This window comes from Syngnathus typhle, linkage group LG7 (genome assembly GCF_033458585.1).
Source record: "Syngnathus typhle isolate RoL2023-S1 ecotype Sweden linkage group LG7, RoL_Styp_1.0, whole genome shotgun sequence".
NCBI lineage: Eukaryota > Metazoa > Chordata > Actinopteri > Syngnathiformes > Syngnathidae > Syngnathus > Syngnathus typhle.
The window spans coordinates 14,432,955-14,458,722 of record NC_083744.1 but is presented as its reverse complement, the minus strand read 5'-3'; the positions used below and the strand labels follow the sequence as shown (position 1 = coordinate 14,458,722).

Genomic DNA, 25,768 nt, shown 5'->3' with positions numbered 1-25,768 from the left:
AACAACTGCAGGGGGAGCCCTCGAGCAAAAGAAGCCCGGTGTGTTCCTCAATGTTGCTATAAATAGTCAGCAAAGACGACGTGACGCTTGATTAAGCATAATTGTTTTTCCTTCTTCAGTTTTTTGATTATCAGCTGCAGACTCGCTCGCTGCCAGCGCCAAAGCACTTAATTACGGCTTTCCTTCAGACGTGCAATTACAGCTGTACTTGTCTGCCTTTGCTCTACCAACACTTTTAAAAGTGCTCATCTGTTATTTACATTTGAATCCCGGCCAAGGCACACGTTCAAAAATATGAGTGGCAAATTTGATGTGGATGATGCCGCGGAAAATATGCACGTAGATAAATCTTTCATCAATCGTTTCTTTTTAAAAGAATTTTTTTTACCCAAAGTAAAGTATGATTACATTTATTCAGTAAAATGTGAATTAATGCATGAATCAAATTGTGAAATATGGTACCGGTCCAAAGTTTAGAAACACCCTTCTGATTTATTATTTATAAATTTACTGAATTGTAGATTAATGTTTAAGTTAACGACAAATATTGATGATAGTATTTGTTACAAATATTTATATATCTATCTATCAAAGCAGATTTTTACATTTTCAATTCTTCAAAGTTGTCACCTTTTGCCAGATAACAGCTTTTGCACATGTTGCTATTTTCTCAGTCAACCTTAAATTGTGCCCAGGGGTGGAGCTACAGGGTGGCCCCGTTGAGCAATTTTTATTTCATCTGTGTTCCCCATCTCCTCCTGCCAACATGGGCACTATTTCAAATCACACTTGTGCGCTCTTCGCTTCCCACGAGGGAGGGCGGGGTGTGTAAGAAGGGCACGAGAAATACGGGAAAGGGTGAGAGTTGACCTTGGGCTCTTGTTGAGGCAAGCGCTGTAAGTGAGGGGGTGGGTGGCTGAACTAAGTGGCTGATTCATTCCCCCCAGAGACACCCCCCCCCCTTCCCACCCCTCAAAAACATACACATGCAAGTTGTAAGTCCAGTGATCCAGGTGCTGGCCTCGTCACACCACGGCCTCCCGTGACCCCTTATGGGGAGCCCCCGTCAGGGTGAAAGGTCATGGCAGGATCCACCCACTATCTGTCCGTGTATGTTTTTGGGGCTGAGGACCACAGGCGGAGGCTCAGGAAATATGGCTGCCACCAGGCCCCGCCTGACCCCACCGCCATTTATTCACCTCGTCACAAGGAGAAAAGATTTAGGGAAGCCATCAGGCTTCATTTGACGCTGTGCACGCTGGGCCTGAATAGTTTCAAGGAGATATATTGGGCATTTTCTCACAGTTTAAAACAGTTCCCGGGTTTCATGATGCTGGTTGTTACTTCTATGCAGTGCTGAAGATGGGAACTAACAAAGGAACTGTTTCACTCGTCTTGGTCTACAGAAATAATGTTGAAACTTGGGAGCAAATGGCCTTCTTGCTTTGACATAAACATGTTAGGGTTTCATCATTTTATTTATTTATTTTAATTTTTTATATATATTTTATTTTATTGTGTGTATGTGTATTTATTTAAACATTTACTTTTTTATATATATTTTTTATTTTGTGTGTATGTTTTTTTATTTATTTTTTTGTTTTGTATATTTTATTTTGTGTTTGTGTCTTTTAATTTTTGTATATACGTACGAATGTGTATATCTTGTGTGTGTTTGCTTGCACAAACACACTTTGTGCACTAGCAGGGAGGTATTATAATAAGGATAAAGAGCAATAGACGTGATATTCTCAAGCGCCCCTTCCATGGCCCAAAGATAGCTCAAGCAAAGACGCTGAGTGACAGGAAGATAAGGGAGCAAAGAAGCTCAAAGGAAAAACCCGAGTGGCACCTCGTAAATGAAGAGACAGCACGGTCTTTTACTACTTCCTGCCGCCTGGCAGCCCCAGCCGAGAGGAAGATCCCCGTCGCCTCCTTTTAAGGACGGCCAATTACACGGCCGGCCCGCCAGGACTTGTTACACGGCGGCATGAGAGAGCGTTTTTTGGAGGCCCATATTATCGCGCCCGGGCGTAGCCAAATCTCCGATGCCCGAGCTGCGAGGGGCCTGTCCCGTTTTCTTTTTGTGCTTTTTAATGAGAACTGAAAGCATGAAGACGCAGCCGCGAGAAAAGGCCCCCCACAGTAAATGAGCGGCCCGCTTCCCAAGTCGAGCGACTAGCTAGCTCAGGAGCTATCCGGGGACAATGCGCCATTCATGCCACTGTGGTATGCTAGCTGCTAATGTCTTTATCATAACTGCTGCGTGATGGAGAAAGGCGAAAGGCCACGGGGACAAAACAAAAATGTCGCAAAATGTTTTCTGGCTTGTTTCATGAATGACACCAATTTGAACACTTTCCGCCGCTTTGCTGTCGAGGAAACTTTTCCTCCAGATTGTCCCTGAAGTAAAAGAAAGAGCTGCAGACAAAGTGAGAAAATGGAAAAAAAAAAAAAAAGAGCCGCAAGCAAATTATAGCTCTAAAAGACAGCGTGAGGGTCTGCTGGTATAAAAACGAAGAAGAACCAGATGTGGCTGCCTTGCCAGCCGGCGAATGGCAGCGAGGCATGTCACCGCCGACAAAACGTTCCCCAGATTAAAATCTGGTTAAGAAGGAAAAAAAAAAGCCACAGGAAATTTCCACTTCTTCTTAATGTGTCAGGAACTAATTACAGAGCCAAAGTGATACTTGACATCAGCGCCTGCCCGAGGGGAGGGGGGGAGGTTGGTGAGGGCATTAGCCGCCCTTTTGGATTGACCCGAGAAAACCGGCATTCCCGAGATGCCAGACGTTAGAGTTATTGAAAAAGTCTACACACCCCTGTGCAAAAAAAGAAAAGTGAAAAAAATCACATCCATTAGTTTTGTTTCTTTACAAGCTGTACTACACAAAAATCTTTTCAAGAGGGCAAGTGAAACCAAACCACTGAAATAATGTGTTTGCACAAGTGTGCACACCCCATCATAGCTGTGTTGACATTTAGACTCATGTTGAATTGGAGTCAGCACTCACCTGCCACCATTTTAAGTCCTTCTGAATGTCCCCAAATGATTGTCACATGTTCTACTTGACATATTCTGCCACTTTTTGCATTTGAGCGCAAGTCGCTCAACGTAATTTGAAATGAATCCAAAACTGCGATTTACTGTCTGTCAAATCATAACGAATGTGGGGTTAGTGCACAAATGAAGCGTCCGCAGGCGTCCTTGTTTTTAAGTCAGAACCACACTGACGACATATAGTAGAGCGACATTGGAATTTGGAGGGAACGTCTGAATGAGCGGTCAGCGATTGGGAATGTTCTATTTCGACGACGTCCCTATTCTGGGAATCCAAACAACTCACGACTCATAACACCGACGCACTCGCGAGATGGCCGATAAGATGCCGCTCAGATGATCTCACTCCGGGGGAATGCGTGTGTGTGCGTTTGGACGAGGGAGGGACGCACGTGCAGGTGGCCAAGAATTCGAGTTTGACAAAACAAAAACAACAATAGAATGCGATAAGGGCCAACATGAAAAGAGGGCAAGAGGGGAAAAAAAACGTGTGACGGTCATGAGAGAGGGACGTCAGGGCCACTTTGATGTCTGATGTGAGCTTCCTGTTTCACTGCTTTCCACACGGCATGAGAGGAAGGGGGCCGGGCCCTGCACGCACAAAAACATCACAAACGGTGCACTGTTTAATACTGAGAGTTTTCGAGAAAGTTTGGAGTAGCCATTTTGCTCTGCCACTCGTATGCTTGAAAATAGTCCGCACACGTTTGGTGCCCTATGGAATTATCATGAGGTCATGTTGTGGTTTTCTAGGCGGGCTCTACTACATAAATACGCCTAAATCCCTCGAAGAGTGGAAAGGCGTTGGCCTTAGTCACCTCCGCATTGTGTCAACAATTGTGTCATCAGCCTGTCCTCAGCGCCCTCTTCTTCTGAATTTGTCAAAATCAACATGAGACCACTGGCGGAGATAGCAATTTTTTTCTTCGGGACGGCGCAAAACAAAAAATTATATCTATTTTTTATAAAATATATATCATAAAATATGTTTATTTATTTATATATGTTATATATATGTATAATATATAATATATATATTTATTTTAAAATATATATTTTTGCAAAATTCCAAAAATTCAGCGAAGAATAAAATTCGACTTACATTTCCCATATCGGCCAGTTTAGGCAGATTTCTTTTTCTCTCTATCCATAGTTTCCACCAGTGACACTTCTACGTTCCACTAGTTTTCCTTTTTAGGCCTTGAACTGCACTCATAAAGGTGGAGCAAACCCGGGTTGTTTTTTCAGGGTGAAGTCACGCCACCATCATCGGCATCATCTGCTGTCAAGGATGCGGTGGCGTGAAGAACCCGCCCACCTGACATCACGCGGCACCGAAGGCTTAGCACGCTGCCAAGGAGGTGTCCTGACATTCAAACGCCACAAAAGAGGCTTTAATGAGCTCTGCGTGCTAACGGCTGCCAACAGGAGGAGATGCTGAAAGACGTTTTGGCGTTCTAATTGTGCGCTTTCATAGCGATGATACACTGGCCACTGGACGCCCCATGCCATGCCTTTGGTTTCACCCCAAAATTCTCAATTGGCATGAAGATGAACTTCCTGGCATGCCACGTTTAGGTTTGCCAAGCAGGTGACGCTTTGTTGTTTGTTTGCAGGATTATGCAAAAACTTTTGAAATGGGGTGGTTTTGTTTCTTCTTCAGGGAGAACTCCAAATCCAATTCAAGGGCGAGGGGGTGTGATTGGCTGGTATGATGCGTGACTGTTCCCGCGCTCGAGTGGGTCGCCCTCCCTTCTCATCGCGTGCGCACTCAGGAGAACATTGCACACCAAATTAACCCCCCCCCCCCCCCAATCCTAAACACGGATGACTCAGCCGTGTATACATACGCGAACAATTCCAGTCGCACCCTTCCCCCAAAGCTGTTTTCTTTATTTTTGACATATTTACCGAACCCGAAATAGAATTTATTTTTCCATCTCGCTCGTGTACTGAGGCGACGGCGGTGGCGTGTGTCTGGCGCCGCGTGCCAACACGGCGTGCTTTAGCTACCTGCGGATATTCCCCCCCCAGTCGAATTTCCTCTCGCCTTCTGCATCAACATTCATCTAAATATGGACTGTCCCAACTGTTTGCTTCAAGGGGAGGGCCATGGAAAGCGGGGGCAAGAAAAAAAAAAAAATGACCGGCGTAATGTTTGGCTCTTTGTTTACTACATGCTAAAAATACTACGTGGACTTTTTTGCAGGGGGTGTGAGGATAAGGAGGTGGTGTGTGCGTGTGTGTGCGTGTCAACAGCTGGTGGGTCATATGTGATTTTTAGGGTGGGGGGGGGGCAACAGGTGAACATATGTTTCTGGCTGTTCAGTACTGTCCAAAATCCAGAGGCCAAACTGTTCCATGTCAGCTTGTTCTAAAAATAGCACACTGGGGACGGGACTTTGTGATCAGTAATGTTCGTTTTTTGTCTTTTGTTGAGGCTCTCAGAATCTCCAAGGTGATATTTTGGACGATGAAATGCATTTCGGTCAGATATGGCCGACCGCGGAGGGAAGGCGCAGAAGGTGAAGCCTGTTTGTTGACATACCTGGAGCACTTGGCGGCAGCCGGATGATCGCGCCCACGCTGGAAAAAGTGTTGGGCAACGAGGCCGAGATTAGGAAATGTTTGCGCAGCAAATGCAAAATCATTAAAACCAGGAGGATTAAAGCTATGAATGTTTCCGAGAATTTGACCTTGGGAGTGAGAAAATGGCATGTCGTGGAAAGCGGACCACAGCGAAGCGAGCGTTTTGACCCCCGAGCGCCGAGTGGACCGACAAGATGAGTGGAATAGTTTCATCTGGCCTTATCAGTTTCATGTCTGGTTTTGTCTGGCGGACAGAGCGTTGGTCTTGACAAAGGAATGTAGAGAGGGGGTCATGGTGCCAAACTGGAAGGAGTTGTTTTCCAGGCTGTCTCCCGGACGCCAGACGCCAGGGGAAATAGCCGTCTGTCCACATCTCCTTCCAGCCGCATTCTCCGCATGTACACAAGTGCTCGCCTTCCTTCATTCACATTTCCTCAGCGCAGGCGGACCGCCACCGAGCCTTATTTGCTTGGCTAGTAGCAATGACTTGCTCACGCGAGGCCCAGCTGTGCTCCGCTGCCGCGCCTCTTTGTCTGGTAGCTAATGGAGCTAATGCTTCTTAAAAGGAGCTTCTTTAAAATGCGTCAGAGGGCGACGCGCCGCGCCCACGGATCACTTGGCACAGTGTCGGGGGCCTCCGTGGCACCAGGCGCTAGCCCGCTGTCTCGGGCGGGACGGACAGCTGGCGTGAGGCGGGCCTCGCAAACACACAAATCATCGTCATCATCTTTAATCCCGTGACAGCGCTTGTTTACATCCCTTGTGCCGTGCCCAACTTGAATCTCTTTTTGCCACATCTTAGGCCATTGGGTGCATTTTGGACCAGTTTTGTGGTGTCCTTATAATAGTTTGGGGATTTCTTTTTTTTTTTTTAGTTTTGATTTTTGTTATTGTCATCCTAGGGGCCAAAAATAACCCCCGTCTGCAAGTTTGACACCCCTGATATAGAGTGAGCCATAGTACCGTTTTTTTCCGTGTATAATGCGCAAAGTTTAGCTAATTTATTGTCCTAAAATCTGGGGTGCGCATTATACATGGGTACAAAAAAAAAAAAAAATCTCAATTTTTTTTTTTTTTTTTTTTTTAAATCCGGATATCATGCGGATGCCGCCATTACAGATGCGCTTTCTTCTCTGCTGTTCACTTCAAACACACTCCATACGAACACAATGCTCTCGTATCAGACGCTTGCGAGATCACCTGCTCGTTTGCTGTCACAATGTACCCTACACAAATCCGAAACATTTCTTCGCTATTGAGTATGCTAGCGCATGCGCAGTGATACTGACCGGCAGAACATCCGGTTGTTCCCAAAGATGATCTTTTTTCTGAAATAATTTTACGTTTGCGGACTTAAGTAGGAGTCAAAATCTGGGTGCGTATTATACATGGGTACAAGCTTTTTTCCAGCATCAACATGCCATTTTTAGGGTGCGTATTATACATGGGGGCGCATTATACACGGAAAAAAACGGTAATAATCCAATTTCTAGTATTCTCAAATGATCCCTTCTCCAACATTCCCTAGGAAATCCCAATGTCCCATTACTGTTAATTGATTGAGCCACGGGTTTTTCAAAGGATCATTGACTTATTTTTGCTGACTCTTAGTGTAACGTTGTCTTCTGGAATTTCTGCCACGTTTCAATACTTTGCCCCAGGCTGACACGTTTGGTACGAGACCCCCAATCCGACTCCGCCCCAACATTTATAATATCAAGCTGACTGGCCTATTGACGGCGCCAACAAAGCCGCAGTGTCGAGCGGCTGCCATGGTGATGTGGCACCTCCCCCGGCGACTGACTGTGTGCCACGCCGGCTGCCACCACAGCCTGGCGAGGAAGGAGGAGGGGGAATGCGCGAGTGCGTTGTGGTTATCACTCCTGGGGGGGTATCGGGTGCTCGTTCGTGGCAGCTGGTGAAGGAGGAGGGGAGTCATTTTTAACAAGTCGCCTGTTTGAGGGCCCGGAACGCAGTCACCAACGATCCGTGACGTTGACCAAGAGTCCATCATTGTTTTTCGGAAAGATTACAAGTTCATTTCCTCGGCCTACTTTTTGCAGTGTAGCGCGTCAATGGACGCCGTCAATTTAAAACCCAAAAAGGCTCAAATTTATCCTATGATGCTTTTTTGTGTGGTGTGTTTTGAGACTCATCGCTAAAATGCTGCATTTTCACTGAACACTCATTTTGTGACGTCACAAGCCTTCTTCTGCTTGTTGACCTTTGCACGCCGCTCGAGCGCGCTGTCACATTGCCAAGCTCTTAATGAGCCTTAAGGAGACGCAGCGTCCTTTCGCGATGAGACAGCGCTTGATCTAAAGGAATATTGTCACGTGCCTGTCTCGACGAGAAGACGGCACAAAGGAGTCCTCCCTGTTTGTGTACCTAAGTGACTCCAAGTCAATGGAAAACAAACATTTGCTAATGACAGTGTTGAAGCGCCCCACTCGGGGGACCCATTAGGAGCAAATCACGTTCAGCTGTCCTTAAGGACAAATGGTCTCTTGGCCTCCTCCCTGCCCATCGTGTTTACAATCTATTAAAGCGTCGGCTTTTGAAGTTTGAAATTGGGTCATACAAATTGGACTGCTACTCCAGCCTGCCCATCAGTTCTTTCCAGCCCACAGATCCGTTTTGAAAATAATAGATATTCAGCGTTCACGATGGTGTGATCCGATGTAGTTTTCCGACTCGGTTTTGCGGCTAAATTGCTCAACACGGGGTGTTGTTTTTATACTACTACTTGTACGACAACTATTTTACGACCGCTTCCTCTTCATGCAAATGCTTCTGGTTTGTTTTTGCATACAAGTGGTACATTTCCACAGCGGCCCGGTATACTCCTCTGACAGCCGCTTCATCTTTTTGGCAGCCGCAATTTTCTTCCTTGGCAGAACTCCACGGGGTCTTTTACACAAGATAAGCAGACGAATCTATCTGATTGGAAAGCCCCCGCAGGCCTGTCGCCAGTCATTTAATAAAGACAAGAATGTATTTGTAAGCGGTAAATATTTAGCCCCCTTCCCACCCCTGTTCGCTCACTCTGGTAAAACTCTGAAAGCCATTTGTAACATATTAACCAGAATAGTTTTTATAGACTTTTGATGAGGCCTTTGTAAACAAAATAAAGTCTGTGCACCAAGTTTTACCACACAAATATGATTGGGAGTCGCCTAAAACCCTAATATCTATATTTATATGTATTCATTTTAATTTCTATGTATATTATTTAATTATTTATTTAGTTCGTTTTTCAGGTCACATGGACACGTCAGCCATTTTCACACATTGGCTACATTAGCTGGTGGTTTTCAATTGCTCCTCTCCATCGGTATGGAAACCAAAGAGGAAGAGCATATTGAGCTCACGGAAGCGCTCCAATTTAATTGTGGAAAAGTCCTGGAAAATATCACTGAACTTTGTGGGGACCCTTAAACTTAAACACACAAGGGGATTAAAAAAAAAAAAAAAAAAGTAGACCCAGTTGCATGCAGTCTTGTTCTCGCTACAAATGAGGGTGGAATTAATAAACTCCACAAAGAAACTTTTACACTATTTTACTCTTTTAGTATATTTTCATCATCTTGGTGTTGCATGATAGAATATTACATTTTTTATTTATAAATAGAGATTATTTCTGCATTCTACATGCGTTCTTTGTTGAGGAGGACAGCTTGAGAGGAGGTAGCGGCATTTCAGTCCCATCTCACATGTCAGCAATTGCACAATGCGCTCACATGTTGGATCATATGGAGTCTTGTGACCACCCACGTATGTGAGGAAAGAAGAAGTTTCTGAGACGCCTGATTACAAGCCTGGCAAAGTTCCTCTTAAAACACAACCAAGTCCGACTGTCAGATGCGCTCAAAAAAAATCAAATCATTAATCTTGAAAATCATCTTGACTGATACTTGAAGAAAAGACCAATTCAATATGTTCAAGGGCAGCATTGAGTCAGCCATCTTGGAAAATGTACCAGATTTTGTACCAGATTGTATCTATTCTTGAAAACAGGTTTTCCATGACGGGTTAACCTCAAGTATGGTTTAGTGCTAAAGAAAAGTAACACCCCTAACCCTAACACCCCCCACCCAGGGGGGGGGGGGAGTGTGTCCAAATGACTAATGACTCACAGAGCGCTGCCCTGTTACTAAGTCGTCTGCCATCACTCAGCATGTTGGGTGCTGAAAACACGTAATGGTTTCAGCATGTCAGCGGGCCGCGAGCCTTGTTTTATTCCCCCCCCCCCCTTTTCTTTGCATTTCTTCCACTTCCTCCCACTTCTCCATTCAGCGGTGGTGTGTGAAGAGGGCTGGCTGGCAGTGGGGGTCTGTGCATGGGCACATTCACCTGAAGTGACCCTGTGCTACTGCCACAGTTACGTAAAATGGAATTGATTACGTAACTACATCAATATTCATTTTGTTCCCTACGGGGAATGGGTGAAAATGTTGAAAATAGAATTAGGAAATACCCCAAATTATCTGGCCTGGCACCTGGAGAGTCCAAGAATATTTCAGGGGGGGCAGTGCCCCCGCAGGCCCCCCGACTAGCTCCGTCAGTGAGACAAACTACAACTTTATATTTAAAGACATTTTATTCTAGCCGTCTTTAGTGCCTGTTCTCATTCTCTCGCTCGCACGGCTTTCCGACCACAAGGCAATGACTGAATACTTCAAAACCAGAATCCAACAGTTTGCATTTAAACAACAAAAATTTCAGACAAACCATTTTATTTTGTCCAATGAACGAACATCTGTAAGCTCGATGCTAGCAAACGGCCATTGACATGCTACAACACCTCATCTCAACAGATGGCGCTATGACTCGTGGTTGTTTTATTTTTGCCGTCCAGATGCCGTCTTTGGAAAGTTGACTGCGAATGGAAAGCGTAACATTCATAACACACCGCATGTGTCATGACGGCACCCGCTGCGTCTCCAGCAGAGCTTTTAAAAGCAGCTCGTGTCAAACGTGGAGAGGATGTCATAATCTATAGCTGACACTCCACCACTCTTGTTTTCATACAAGAGTTTCAAAGTTGCCTTCAGGGACGATCATGTCGATGCTTTCTGTCTCCTTCCATTAGCAGTCCTCATCAATCTAATCTGGAATCCTAATGGAAGGGCGTCGGAAAAGCCGGGAGTGTACTTTTGGCAAATCTTAACTTTGGCTTTGAGCGAAGCGGCGCATCCATCCACCCGTCCATTTTCTGAACCGCTTATCCTCAACCGATCTGAATTAAATCAATATGATCAATTCAAGATGGACGGTGAACTGTTATCGAAAATGTAAAGCAGAGGTGTCAAACTCATTTTTGTCCCGGGCTGCCTCATAGTCATAGTTTCTCTCGAAGGGCCATTATGACTGTCAATATCTTCTAGAGACATACAGATGATGAATAACTAGTTTTGAAAAATATTTTTTTTAAAAATTCAAACATTCTGAAGAGGCAGATAGTAATAAAAATTACTAGCAATGTCTCTATTGTTTTTTTTTTTTAAAGTGAAGACAATTAGTAAATTTAGTAATGACATAAAGTCGATGGAAAGATTTTCTTCGCGGGCCACATTTGGCCCCCGGCCTTGAGTTTAACACCTATGTTGGTCATTGACCAACAGAAAGGGCCGAAAATGTTCCCTCAAACGCAACAGGGGTCCGGAAGGAACTGCTCCACTCAAGTGGTCCTTCTGGAACCGCCATTCCGATGCCACCAAAAGTCACAAATAAGCGCAGAAACAAAACAAAGATGTCGGGGAGGGAAAATAGCAGCAGGTGCGGTGGACTAATTAGCCGCAAATGGTTGGGCTTTGTTTTCTGGAGGACACTTCACGTATGCCCCGATGACCGCAATTTAAGAAGGAATGTTTGGCTTTTAAAAATCGCCACCTTCTTAAGCTAACGGCTAATGTGGTTTTTTTTTTTTCTTCCAGAAAACATGAAAAACCAAACCGACTTTGAATATTTGATTTATTAATACGTTCAATCCGCGGGTAGAATTGACGACTGTGTGCACAGACGCAAAGTCGTTCCTCTGTTCCGTGCGACTCGTATTTCATATTTTATGCATCCTACTATAGCCATCGTATTTCAACCAAACGACTTGCTTCTAAACGTCCCGCTGGGCCGTAAAAACGTCCGGCCCGTCAGACGCACGCGCTTAATAGACGGAAAAGAGAGGGAAGGCATCCAGGCTGGAGCCAACCTAAAAGTGCCGTTGACGAGCGGCGGGCATCGGGTCGTCGTCACGTGTGTTCCATCTGTACTGAAGACACGTTTTTGTCTTTCCAGGTCTACCAGATGGACCAGAAAATGGACTCGGTTCTACGGATGCTCACGGAGCAGTTCCTGCCCAAGCCGGAGATCATTTCCAGGCCCTCCATCCGTCGGGTGACCATCCAGAAGCGCATGGGGGTCAGCATCGACGAAGGCCTCTAAAGGTTCCGCCCCCAACCTCCTCATTCTGAAGAGAAAAAACAAGAGCAGGAATCACAATGGTCGCTCGTCTAGCCCCTTTTTTGGGTCTTATCTTCGGGGTCGAGATCCTGTTACATTCCCTGGCACCTCCCAAAGCCGTGACTCCCTTTGCCATTTATTTTCCTAAAGGGAATTTATGTGTGCCAGCTCCTCTCTCCCTAATATTATTCCTACGCTAGCTAGCGAGCGAGCAAGCAAGCAATCAAAGCACTGACATTCCCCAAATGTGGAGTCCATGCTGCGACGCAGGCATTCCACAAATCATTCCATTTATCTTGGCATCGTCCACACACACACACACACACACACACACACACACGTGTGTACGCACGGCCATCTAGATTTAGACTTTGTTTGTTAGAGGTGATCGAATAACACGAGCAGGGGAGGACTTCATTCAGCCCAGCGCTATCGTGTCCTGTTTGGAAATATGACTTGCACTGAAGCTAATAAAACAAAAAGATGGCTGCAGCAGGGACGGACCTCTCTTGGCAGAGTTGTGTTTACGCTGGAATTGTCCAAATGTCCATCAATCATCTTTAAGCAGCACCGGCGGGAATCTTCTTTATATCCTCCCAGGACCTACTTTAAGGGGCTTTTTGAAGTTTCAAATAACTCCGGTCCAAACTGTGGTCCGAAAATGAGCCAAGAATTCGGTACGTAACCAGAAACGAGCGGGGGAGACTGCTCATCGTTTGTCCTTTCACGTAATGAATGTTATTCATGATAACCGAGCGAAATAGAAAATAAACAATGGTTGAAAATAATATAGGCAACCAGCAGGGGGCAGAAGAGGAACTTTCGGTCAAGCCCAGTTCAGCTGGCCTTGCGTGAATACGCCCTGGGGGGGCATCAGCTGATCTCAGTTTTTGTTTTCTTAAGCGTTTTGTTTGTGTATAAAGCAAGAGTACTCATAAAAAGGAAGCTTCACAACTTTGTTTTACTCGCTTTACTGTTCACAACTGTGGTAGAACTTCAATTTAATGCTGCTAGTGAGTTCATTACCTGTACAGTATTTAAAGAGTTTGAAAATCCTCCTGGAACGATTTGTGAGTCCTGGTCTTTTGAAAAAATGTGTATTGATCGCTTATCTTCTCTTCTGTACAGTTTTGTAAGCGATGTAAATAGAGACGTTGCCTTATTGCACTGTAATTATGATCCCGTGGAAACGTCGGCACTGGAAATGATTGTAAATGATACGCCTTCGCGAGAGCTTTGTTGTCAATCATTAAAGAGGAGGTGAAACATGTTGTGGTTTTTATTTGAAATCGAATCAAGCACAGCAACTTGGAATAAAGCTGACTTTGACTTTGATATTCCAGACAGCCGTTTTCATTTTGGGGTTTCATATGCCAAAAGATGACTGAGGATGTCCCAAGATCAGCAAGGCGAAGGGGGGGGGGGGGGGTTCATCCCGGGGGATAGGCAAGGAAGGGGCAAGGCGGGAGTAAGAAAGGATAAGCGCCAAGCCACTTTCAATTAGCCGCGGAGACGACACGGGCCGGGGGGGCGGAGGGCTTAGAGCTCGCCCTCTGGTTTCCATCACCGCAGGGGGAGAGAGAGAGAGAGAGGACCTTCCGTCTGCAGAGGCCAGCGCCAAGCTGCCCGCTGCTTTCATCTCAAGACCAGACAGACAGACAGACAGAGCAGACAGACGGAGAGAGAGAGAGAATCCAACTTCAAAAGGCAGTTTGATCTCAGACCTTCACTAAAGACCCACCCGAGGGGGGACACGAGGGCCACCGTGTCACAGGCGCTGCTTGCAATCTCAGGAAGGAGATAGAAGTTGTGGGTTTGAATCTCAGCTCTGGCATTCCTGTGAGGTCAGAGGAGGCCTCCCCTGCCATCATGAAAAGGGAAAAAACAAATTCAATTGTTCTTATTATAAAGTCATTTTCCTTTTAATTTCAATCATTTTGTATCATTTTGAATTAAATCTTTTCACGCAGGTGTGTTTAACGAGGGTAACATGGAAAACATATTGGAACGCGGCCCCGAGGTCTAGAGCTTGACACCTGTGACCTTTGACCATGATATTTCCCTAATAAAATGGCCTGTTATTAGGTACACTTGAAAATGGCGGTGTACCTAATGGAGTGTCCGTGTGATTCCCTCGTTAAGTGCACCTGCGTGAAAAGTTTTAGCTCCTGCGGAACATGAAATGAGCTAAAACTTTTCACGCAGGTGCGCTTAACGAGGGTAACTCGGGAAACATATTGGAACGCGGCCCTGAGGACTAGAGCTTGACCCCTGTGACCTTTGACCATGATATTTCCCTAATAAAGTGGCCTGTTATTAGGTACACTTGAAAATGGCGGTGTACCTAATGGAGTGTCCGTGAGATTCCCTCGTTAAGTGCACCTGCGTGAAAAGTTTTAGCTCCTGCAGAACGTGAAAGTGGCTAAAACTTTTCACGCAGGTGTGTTTAACGAGCGTAACTTGGAAAACATATTGGAACGCGGCCTTGAGGACTAGAGCCTGACACCTGTGACCTCTGACCATGATATTTTCCTAATAAAGTGGCCTGTTATGAGGTACACTTGAAAATGGCGGTGTACCTAATGGAGTGTCTGTGTGATTCCCTCGTTAAGTGCACCTGCGTGAAAAGTTTTAGCTCCTGCAGAACCTGAAAGTGGCTAAATCTTTTCACGCAGGTGCGCTTAACGAGGGTAACTTGGAAAACATATTGGAACGCGGCCCCGAGGACTAGAGCTTGACACCTGTGACCTTTGACCATGATATTTCCCTAATAAAGTGGCCTGTTATTAGGTACACTTGAAAATGGCGGTGTACCTAATGGAGTGTCCGTGAGATTCCCTCGTTAAGTGCACCTGCGTGAAAAGTTTTAGCTCCTGCAGAACGTGAAAGTGGCTAAAACTTTTCACGCAGGTGCGCTTAACGAGGGTAACTTGGTAAACATACTGGTACGCGGCCCCTCGAGGACTGGAGGTCGACACCCCTGGTTTAAGTGAAAAGTGCCACACCCGCCCTCACCCCCACTTTCTGATTGGCTGTTTGATCTGTGACGTCACTCAGACACTCCATTAGGTACACCACCATTTTCAGGTGTACCTAATAACAGGCCAGTTCATTAGGGAAAAATCATGGCCAAAGCTTAACTGAAAGTGAAAAGTGCCACACCCGCCCTCACCCCCACTTTCTGATTGGCTGTTTGATCTGTGACGTCACTCAGACACTCCATTAGGTACACCACCATTTTCAGGTGTACCTAATAACAGGCCAGTTCATTAGGGAAAAATCATGGCCAAAGCTTAACTGAAAGTGAAAAGTGCCACACCCGCCCTCACCCCCACTTTCTGATTGGCTGTTTGATCTGTGACGTCATTCGGGCATTCTATTAGGTACACCGCCAGTTTCAGGTTCATTCGCAAAGATTCAATGGTGAGTGACAAACATTGCTGCTATGCCAGCCGACACACGTTATGCCGACATTGATGTTTTATCAATGTCAATGTTTTGTATTTGTTGGATTGTAGTTGATGGTGTTATTTTATTGAATGTGTTTGAATAAAAGGTTGAAAAGAAATCCATTATGCCGACATGTTATTTTGGGTGACACCAACTCATAACAACGTAAAACACATATTGTCATATAAAGCAGTAAATCAAATGTCTGCTTTTTATGTTTTAATTGGCGAATATAAAAACAAGGGAATAAAACACCAGACAAGTTTGAACATAAATGTTTATTTAAAAAAATAATAATAATCATATTAAAAGTACATTTCAAACCAGCAATCTAATGTAAAATTGCAGTAGATATATTGGATAACAATATTTAGGCGTATATATGCATACACGTTATTTAAAAACTACTATAAGTGTATACTTGGAACCCCTAATATGAAACCCTACTTAGAAACCCTAACCGTACTTTAAACTATATACCTTGGGTCACTAAAGGTCAGGGAATACTGATGTTAAAAAAAAAAAAAGTCAGGAAAACCAAGCCTGTGTGTCTCCTTGTCAGTTTTGTCCTGGAAGAGGCTTATATGGTGCTGAAAATAGTTCTCTGCAAAGACCAAATTACTCGGCAGCCGTAAATCAGACGCAAACAACTATAAGCGGCCATGTCAGTGGTTTGCACAGCGAAAAAAAACAACAGCACCAGCAGCCCTTTCTCATTACACCGCCGCATGTTACTCAATCTATAAAACTCCAAATCAAATTGGTGACACTCAGAGGACTCGGACCTCCGCCAAGGCCGACAAGCCGCTCCATTGTATTGTATAGGACGTTCAGAGGAGAGCTGTGGGGGTTAAGAAAAACCCAGCTCAGCACAGATACACATTTCTGATAGAGCCGCCGCTGAACAAAGAGGAGCATTTAGCCGCTAAAGAGCCAGTTATGGACACCACATGTCTCTCTAGCCAGGCCCGAAACAACTTTTTCTCTGATCCGTTTGAGTGAACTTTGCAATTACGCTCCTCCCGACATGGCCCAGCCGGGTGAGCGTTTGTCATTAGCGGCCGGTCCAAGTCCAGCTCGGGGTTTGCGCGGACGCCACCTGTCTGGCCAGGCTACGTGCTAGCAGATACCAGCCGACAGGTGCGCGCCCGCGTGTGTTTGTCAGCCTTTGTGACAGACGGAGTCGGCCGGCGGCAGCTGAGGGCGAGCCGCTTCTGTCGGCCCGCGTCCGCAATTAGACGGAGCAACAGTTGCTGGCATCGCAGCTGCCTTGCCTGCCCGTGAGTCCACTTTGAACGTGCTGCATTTACCTTCAGTGGTGTGCTGGACTTTGGTCTGCAGGCTGTCTGTCCACCATGGTGGACAGCTGCATCACGGAGCTTCTGGACAAGAGAGAGCACTTGTACAAGTTAAGCAAACATACACACACACAATGACAACGTGGTTGGGTCTGTTAGCGTCTGAAGTGTGTGTGTGTGTGTGTGTGTGTGTGTGCGTGTGTGTGTGTGTGTGTGTGTGTGTGCGTGTGCGCGTGTGTGTGTGCGTGTGTGTGCGTGTGTGTGCGTGCACTTGTGTGGGAAATGCAAATATTACAAAAGCACATCCAAGTATGGACAAAGTGTGTACATAAGCTTACTGGAGAAAAATATTAAAGTATGTATTAAAGTATATCTTTGCTATTTAATGACATTACATACATATGTATATTTTTCTTTTGTATTTTTTGCACCGTTTTCTCAGTATTTTATAAAAATGTTGAATTATTTAAAACTTTTTTGTCGTCTCAAGGAAGAGAAAAGAACGTGAGCAGCGTTACTCGGCAGAACAAAAAAAAAGTTTTGGAAAAAGTTTTATTTTTTTAATTTTATATTATTTATTTATTTATTGTTATTATTATTACTATATAACCAGAGAGATTTTTTCTAACCACGGGTGAAGGTGAGCCTGATGACGCAGTGAGGAAGCTCAGGGAGGAACTTGCGGCTTCATATGAAGTGCTGGGGAGGCTAACAGGAAAAGATAAGCAAGAAGTGGGGCACTTGCCCGGGCAGACAGCCGAGCGGACTTTACAAGGAAAAGAACAGTTTGAGCCGAGGAGCTTCACTGGAATTTCCTCAAAGCTGACTGTGGTTGTGTTATTTTTCGGTGGCGCCGATGGAGTGTGACGGCAATTACACAAAAAGAAGAGGTGAATTTTTCTTCTGCAAGAACAGACACTATTGCATCATCGTGGGTGAACTTTGACCTTTTGACTTTTTTCTTTTTTTGAAGTCACGACTGAATCATTCACCACAGAAATCAGTCAGACTTGTTTTAGCAAGGCTGTCATGAATTTTGTTATTCCTTCCTCCTGGTATGCTGCTTTCTCATTTTCATGTTTATCCAAGTGTCAAAAAAACAGGAAATTGCATTATTAACTCAATTTTAAGAGTAAATAGTGTCTGTCCATTCACATATGCACAAAAAATTTAAATCCTGTTTATTCATTTACACACGCACACGCACACACACACGCACACGCACACACTTGCAGTCAGTTAGTCAAGCAGCAAGCCAACTAGTCAAGCAGTCAGTGAGGGTGTAGGTTTGTGGACGTGGGGGATCGGGGGGCACCTTTGTCCGCCCAGACACAACAGTGGCCGGCCCCTGGCCCCTTACAATGGCCCTCGCTACAAAGCCCCACACACTGGGACAATGGGCCCGGCTAAGGGTGGGGGTTGACGGCTTGAGCTGAAGTTACACACCTGCACACTGGACGCAGATCCGTGGGCCCGGCCCGGCTCGTGCACAAAGCCGCACGGCTGCAGGTGGCTTCCTGTGGTTGCCTGGCAGGAAGTGTGGAGGCAACAGAAAGGCAAGGGTGGCGCGTCTTAACTTCAAAGAGAGCATCTTTGGCAATGACAACAAACTTTCCACAACAGAGGGAAAAAAAGTATTTGCAAAAATATCAAAACAAAGTGGAATCCTCTCACTTGATGTGCATGCTCATCTGTCCGGGATCTCCGTTGTGGTATTTTGATAAGGGCCGCGACAGTTTCAACGGGAGACCGGTCTTGGATCGCCGTCTTGTACTAGCAGTCATTTCCTACAAATAGATTTTTAAAGTACAGTTTTTGTTCTTGTTACACACGAATGTTTGTTTTTTTTTACTTGCACGCACACACACACTTCATTGCCTGCACATGACCCATTTTAGAAGACATTAAGCTCATTGTGCAAGTTTGAAGTGCACAAACCACAAAACCGTGAGTTTTCCTCCTGATCAGTTTGTTTGTATCCGCACCAAACCGAGGGGGTGGTTCATGAAAATATATATTTTTAAAAATACTCAACACATTTGTGCTTTTTGGTATTTACCTCTTCTGTCATGAGCTCATTTTTCTCCGTTTCTGTTAGCAATTCTACAATGTCAGTGGCTGAGGAGTGGTCTGCTCATTGCTCACTTTCTGATTGGACGAACTACCTGTCAATCATCACCATAAAAAATATTTAAAAAAAAAAGGCTGCAAGTACATTTAAATTCAATTTTAACTTTTTTAATTGATTGCAACAGATTTTATGACCACACATTACAAAAAAAAAACAATGCACATCAAATATCTTATTAGGCTCAGTTTGCAACCTTGTTGATAAGAAAAAAAAACTACCACAAATATGCTTTTACAAAATAATACAGTTTTAATAAAGTAAATGCCACTTTGGATAACCGCAAATTAAAAAACTTTTTTATATTCTACATTTAAAAAAAAAAAAAAACGGCTTATCATAAATAAGTTAGTATAATTTCTGTGTTTTTTGTGTTTTGATGTTTTTTTTTCTTACAAAATAATGTACAAAGGAAATATTTACACAAAAATACACAGGCAATTTTGACTGCATTTCTGAGATGAGCTGGTGTTCCTCCATCTAGTCCGGTTTGACACCGGGTTCAGAACATTAAGCCAAAAAAAAAAGGGAAAAAAAAAGAAAAAGCTTCTAGATGCCAACATAAGCATCCTCAGCAGGCTGAACACAAACAAAGTTATAAATGCGGATTTAGTTCAAGGTTATCACAAAGTCAAACTATGTGAAGTCAAAAGAAGCACTTGGCAGCCATCAGTTTGGTCTTGTAAGAACATTCAAACCCGGATTAAGGCAGGTGATGTGACGAAGAGGAGGACTTGAACTCGCAACCAAGAACAACCCTTTTGCACCGTTTTTTTTTATCCTTCACAAAGTACCTCACAACTCCATCGCATTGTTCGAATAAACGCTGAGGTGTGCAAGGAACAACATAATAAGATTCCGAGAAACATCCAAAAACATAATTTCTCCATCCCAAGTATTGGGGCCATTTAAATAAGAATGTTGCAATCCTGTGAAAGAAACATAATAAAATAGGTTGCTACATTTGTACCGCTCTTCACTAATGAGTTTGGAAGTGTGAAGATACACTGTCGAGAAACTGAAGCTGTTACAATTTTTTGGAAAAATTGTGTCCAGGACAAAACTGCCTTTCAGTAAATAAAACAGCATTTTGGAAATCAAACTACACTGCAATTCTTCAAGTCAAATCAAAATTCACACCTTGTCTTTTTTTTCTTAATATATATATAATATATATATATATATAATATATTTAGTATAAAGGATTTCTTTTCAAATCACAATGTTGTCTTATGTGCTACACATGGAGAAATTATAATTTATATACACACAGGTAGTACAAAAAGGAGCAAATGAAGAGAAATCCAACCTAATTGCACACTGCTACATCAACTGCTTTTCAGAGGCAGTAACTTTACACAAAACAAAAAAATTGCTTTTGAGTGCCACAACTCGTATTTTTTTAGTGTTTTTCGTAATCAGTGCTTCAACAGCGTCCTCAAGGAGAGCTGATATGTTTCTCATGATGTGTATACTTCCTCTTCTTCCAAAACGAGAACAACAACAACAACAACAACAACAAAAAAGTCGACCGACAATAGAGGGTTTCTCCTCCAACGTACGGCGAGGAAATGCATCTTCAGCTCTGTGAGGGAGGGGAAAAAAAAAACACAGACAAAGAGTTGTTCAGATTGGACTCGGGACATACAAAGCATATCTATTGTAGACCTCATCGCATAAATATACAACACGGAAAATGATCCAACACGCTTTCTGTTATTGTAATAACAGCAATGTAGCATAAATATTTGAAGTACTACAAGGGTGCTCAAAGAAGCCTTGATAATGTCACTTTAAAGTTCTCCTTGTGAGAAAATAATGCAAATTTATACGTTTGAAACAAAACCAAAGAAATGCAACAAAACGCACATCTAATGTCCGATGGCAGAATTGCAACAGTGTGCATTCTTAACACTATAATTTTCAATAAATAAAATACAAATAGCTCCCTAAAGAGCCATAACATGCAAGTTGGGACATTATAGGCTTCTGAAATGATACTATACTTTCAAGCAGAGGCTTCAGCACAATGCAAGAAACTCACCCTTTAAAAACGACGCTATTAAATGCAGAATAAATCAAAACAAGAGCAAATGCTACACATGCAAAACTTCACTCTGAGAAAAAAAAAAAAAAAAAAAAACACACCCACAAATTAATTTTGACATAACACGCAAACTAATAGGCTGCGAATATCGTCACTTAGTAGAGCGTGCGAAGACCATGCGTACAAAAAAAAAAAAAACACAACTATTAACTACAAACGCACACAAAAATCGTGAGTTTGTAGTTGAGCACTCAGGGGCGTAGACAGATGTGCGCGCAGAGAACACCCCCCTCCCCCACGCGTGCACGCGCATGAGGGCAGTGGCTGCTGACGTGTTACTACTACTACTACTACTACGACTACTACTACCACCACGCTCTCGGTCGCGCACGCGAGTTGTTTACAACTTTACTAACCAGGTGCAGCGAAGGGAAAGCCGTGCACGCCGGTACGTGCGCGTGCGTAGGCGTAACTTTAGCAAAACACCGTGACGACGACGACAACTTGCGTAACAGTAACATTTGAACTTGGCACACGATGTAAATCAATTTAATTACACAATAGTTTTATTTTTTTATCAAGCACTTTTTAAAATATATATTTGATAACTGACGTTATTAATCCGAATTTCACCTTTGGAATCAATTACGGGTATGTTAATTTATTAGGAGCATTCCCAATAAACGTGTACTATTTATATTGTAGCAGATTAAAAATAAATAAAACAAAGTAGCCATTTTGCTCTATGTCCATGAACAAAAACAAAGCCTTACCGTGCGTCTCACGTTTGCCTCCCCGGGCTTCCGCTCCTCTTTCTGGGCGTGTGTTCGGCGGAGCGACTCCGGTTTGGATACTCAGCCGGGCTGCTGTGCGACCTCTTATTTTGGGTAGTGGGCTCTGGGGAAAGCATTAAAAAGTGTCAAAAAGGGAGAAAAAAAATGTGAGGAGACAAAATTAGTAGTAGTCCGGTAGGGTGTTAAGTACCGTGGCTGGCCGGTCTCTTCCTCAACGCGGTACACTGCTCCGGGCACGACGTCGGTCCACCCGCACGCTCTTCCGCAGGCTCCCGGACAACACAGCGGTGGTTCCCGTTTACATCCACATGGTTATTCCCCGAGCCTCTTCGCTTCAGCCGCGGCGGCCGCGTATAGAATCCCGGCACGTCGCGACAGTCCACCAGCTCCCAGCGGTATCCGGTGTCGTTTTCCAGTTGGATGTCCGAGCCGAAGTCGAAGTTCCACTTGGCGGCGGCGGCCTCCTCCATCTCCCGCTGGTGTCTCTTGAAATCCCGTTGGAGCTCGTCGTGGTCCACCGAACCGAATAGGATCCGGCAGGCTGACGGCTTCGGGTGCTCCGACAAGCGCGGCTCGTTCCGCTCCAACGTCGGGCTGCCGTTGGAAAGTCGAACATCGGACATTTTTTTGTTTTAATCCCCCGCCCCCCTCCACCACCGAGAAAGACGCACAAAAACAGCCGGGAGGGTCCACTTTTTGCAGGGCGAAAAAAACAACAACTTTTCGCTGGGTAGGATCCGAAAAAATAAAAGTAAAACGCAATGTAGGCTGAAGAGGGGTAAAAAGCTGTTCACGCCATTCAAACGTCACCTCCGTCAACTCGCAGCCGCTTCTTGTCACTTTAAATCCGCTGAGGGGAAAAAAGAAAACCCAGAGGAAAGTGCACACAGCAGCTTCCTCGAAGCCAATATGGCGATTGAGTAGACGTACGTTTGGGTTTGAGAGCTTGACGGCAGAGTGGAGAGGGAGGGGCGGGGACAACCAAAATGATTGACACGCAAATAAAGGTGAACCCTCATTGGTCCAAAGCCTTATAAGCCCGCCCACTCCTCTTAAGGTGGCTCACGCATGATGAGAGGGCGGGCCCAAACAACCACCCTGTTTGTTTTGCTCAATGTTACATGCACCCATAAAAAAGGCTTTAACATGTGACGACGTAACAAATAACAGTTTCATAATTTTCATCACAGTTGGCGTGGATAGTCCACTTGTCAAGATTGGCGTGGACAATCCACTTAGATTGCAGCCTTGAAACGATTTTGTTATACATGATGATAATTAAAAACAAATCAGTAGTGAGAAATGTTTTTTTTTTAAATCCACTTTTAAAAATTGACAGGTCAGATAAAATGCCTTCTTTGACCACACTTTTTCTCCGACAGTGATTTCTAAGCGTAGATAAATAAAAAAAGATTTGGCTCTCCAAGTATCATCATCATGAGAAGTATTTTTGAAAGCCACTGTAACATTATGCACAATTTGAATGTTAGCAGGGTGCTTAAATAAAAAGAAAATGGACCCAAATGAGGATTCACTTAAAATGTATCGCACATTAAACACGATAAATGGACGTAAGTGAATGTTGGAAACCTTTCAATGGAAATATAGCCAAACGTATTTCAGTCACATACATGTCGACTTTTTTTTTATTTTAAACGTTTCCATGGGAATGAAGGCTGTTAGCATAAAAAATATCTATTTCATAAGGCACTCAACCCGTTGGAGCATGTTGCGTTCCAGCATTTTATGTTCAGGACAATGGCTCCCCCTGCTGTTCATCTCTCAAACACTTTGAGTTGCAGTTTAACAGTGAGCAGGCAAGGCCGAAACTTAAATAAATCATTTTAATAACCAAACTAAAGATACACATGATCAACTCTAAAGTATTTATAGGCAAACATATCCTATATACCTTTCACAGACTGAGCCACTTGATAATATGGAAGTTTTTCTTGCCCACTCGGAGCAGCGTGAGGCCGTTGGCCAGGATGTGGACCTTGGGGATGAGCACCTGCTCCGGGTTGTCTGTCCGCTGGTGGTTGAGCCACACCGCTCCCTCCGAAACCATCCGATACCTAAAAGTCCAGCAAAAATCAAGCCGTCAAGTCAGCGCGTGCCAATGGCGAGATGGCTGACTTCCGAGAGCTGAAATGACCCGCTGTGGTTTTCAGAACTCATAAACATTACCATTGCTATTTCATTTCGAATGGTTCGATTGGACCTGCAACCTAACAGGAAGCTTAACAAAGTTCCTCTCAAGCTCAACATTGGCTGTGTGTGTGTGTGTGCTCGCCCGCACCCTTTGGGACCGTCTGGGATGGCATTGACCCTGCGGCAGGCATCGATGATGGTGGTCCCTGGTTCCAGCAGAAGTTCATGGAAGGGAGCCTCTCGGAAGAGCTCCTGCAGCTCCGAGTCGCTCATCTCCTCCAGTGCCTGCACGCTGCTGTGGTACAGAGTATTGGTGCACCTGTACACACACACAAAAAAAACAACAACACACGTTTGTATCTATTGGGGCCCAAAATGAAGACGTTGACGAAACAAGATTGTGACCTCTTGGCACTTTCCAGACCCTCCTTCCCATGGACCAGCTTTGTCACTTCAGCTGCGAGTCGCTTATGTGCCAGCCGTTTACCGGGATCTGCTCGCTGCTGCTCCATCAGGTTCTCCACCTCAGCCAGCGGCAGAAAGGTGAAGAGCTTCAGGAACCTTTGGGGAATACATACGAGTCCTGTACGCCGCACAAACACCCGACTCGGGAGTAGGGGTTTTGCGGCGCCTCACCCACCCTTCCACGCTGGCGTCAGGCTGCCGCAGAAAAAACTGGTAGAGCTCAAAGGGAGACGTCTTGTCACGGTTGAGCCACACGGCGTTGCCCGCTGTCTTGCCCAGCTTGTCGCCTGTCGAGCTGGTGACCAGCGGGAGGGTGAGGCCGTACACCTCCTCGCCGCTCACTCTGGGAAGCCAGCAAGAAGTGTTTTCATGTTCTTAATGGATTTCACCTACTGGTTTGAAGAGGGTTTTTACTTGTGAATGAAGTCGTGGCCAGACATGAGGTTTCCCAGCTGGTCGGTGCCTCCCAGTTGGATCTTGCAGCCGTAGAGTTGGTTCAGGTGGTAGAAGTCGTACGCCTGGAACGCCTGGTAGGTGAACTCGGTCAGACTCATTCCTTCCGAGCTGCGCAGCCTGGACTGGACGCTGTGGCGGCTGAGCATGGTCCCCATGCGGAAGTGTCTCCCGGTCTCAGACAGGAACTTGACCACGTTCCAGTCTTTGTACCAGCTCAAGTTGTTCAAAACAGTCACGGTCCCTTGCGTCTTGGAGCCGTCGTGGAAGTGCAGTTCGTGGTTGGTGAAAATTCTGTGGATGCTCTCGCGGATGCCGCGCGTGTTACCCTCCACGGCGTCCGCGGACAGCAGTTCTCGCTCACTGTTCTTTCCGCTTGGGTCGCCAATTTGCGCAGTGGCCCCGCCGAGCACGGCGACCACATGGTGACCGGCGCTTCGGAAGTGCAACAGGCCGATGAGGGCGAGCAGGTGGCCGACGTGAAGGCTGTCGGCCGTGGGGTCAAAGCCGCAGTACACGGTCTGAGCACCCGACTGAAGCAGGCGAGGGAGTCGATCGTGCCCCGCGTCATCCGGGAAAGAGTCCTTCACGAGTCCGCGTTTATTGAGTCCGCGTAGAAGCCCGTTGCACACAGAAACCGAACGGTGGAATTTGCATTTGAGTGTAACGCTTGTAGTTTGCTGAAAGCAAGACCTGTGTCGTAAAACATAGCGGCAAACTCTGGCCAAGGAGGCAGCCATGTTGAACACGAGAACGGAAGTAGGAGGAGTCAAGGAATAGCCATAAATGGTGGTTGCCAAAGAGCGATCGCCCTCTAGTGCAGGGGGGTCGCAATCGCACAAACGTCTGGCCCTGCTGCTCCGCACACTAAAA

At 45.1% G+C, this 25,768-nt stretch overlaps 3 protein-coding genes across 8 annotated transcripts in view; 1 reads left to right on the top strand and 2 right to left on the bottom strand.

The window, feature by feature from the left end:
- Positions 1-13,378, top strand: part of kcnq1.2 (potassium voltage-gated channel, KQT-like subfamily, member 1.2) — a 72,401-nt gene extending 59,023 nt beyond the window's left edge. For both annotated transcript variants that reach the window (XM_061283586.1, XM_061283585.1), the window contains one exon: positions 11,945-13,378. In XM_061283586.1, coding sequence (XP_061139570.1) covers positions 11,945-12,091 — 147 coding nt within the window. In that variant the 3' untranslated portion in view covers positions 12,092-13,378. The remainder of the gene's footprint in view (positions 1-11,944) is intronic.
- A 2,444-nt stretch (positions 13,379-15,822) lies between these two features.
- Positions 15,823-22,778, bottom strand: cdkn1bb (cyclin dependent kinase inhibitor 1Bb). 5 transcript variants are annotated; one of them, XR_009714926.1, is made up of 5 exons: positions 22,017-22,778; positions 21,806-21,929; positions 18,532-18,644; positions 18,304-18,384; positions 15,823-16,941 (listed from the first exon to the last, which is right to left on the bottom strand). XR_009714926.1 is itself a non-coding variant. In XM_061283150.1 (3 exons), exons 1-2 carry the CDS (start codon positions 22,447-22,449, stop codon positions 21,814-21,816), a joined length of 549 nt encoding a protein of 182 aa, XP_061139134.1. In that variant the 5' UTR covers positions 22,450-22,778; the 3' UTR covers positions 15,823-18,644; positions 21,806-21,813. The 5 variants fall into 5 exon arrangements, 2 of the variants coding, with proteins under 2 accessions (XP_061139134.1, XP_061139133.1); XR_009714927.1 differs by having other exon boundaries at positions 15,823-16,938; XR_009714925.1 differs by having other exon boundaries at positions 15,823-18,384.
- An 873-nt stretch (positions 22,779-23,651) lies between these two features.
- yars2 (tyrosyl-tRNA synthetase 2, mitochondrial) lies at positions 23,652-25,649 on the bottom strand. The gene is made up of 5 exons (XM_061283148.1): positions 24,857-25,649; positions 24,618-24,785; positions 24,383-24,538; positions 24,126-24,296; positions 23,652-23,901 (listed from the first exon to the last, which is right to left on the bottom strand). The coding sequence occupies exons 1-5, from the start codon at positions 25,633-25,635 to the stop codon at positions 23,742-23,744; spliced, it is 1,434 nt and encodes a 477-aa protein (XP_061139132.1). The 5' UTR covers positions 25,636-25,649; the 3' UTR covers positions 23,652-23,741.
- Positions 25,650-25,768: the final 119 nt, after the last annotated feature.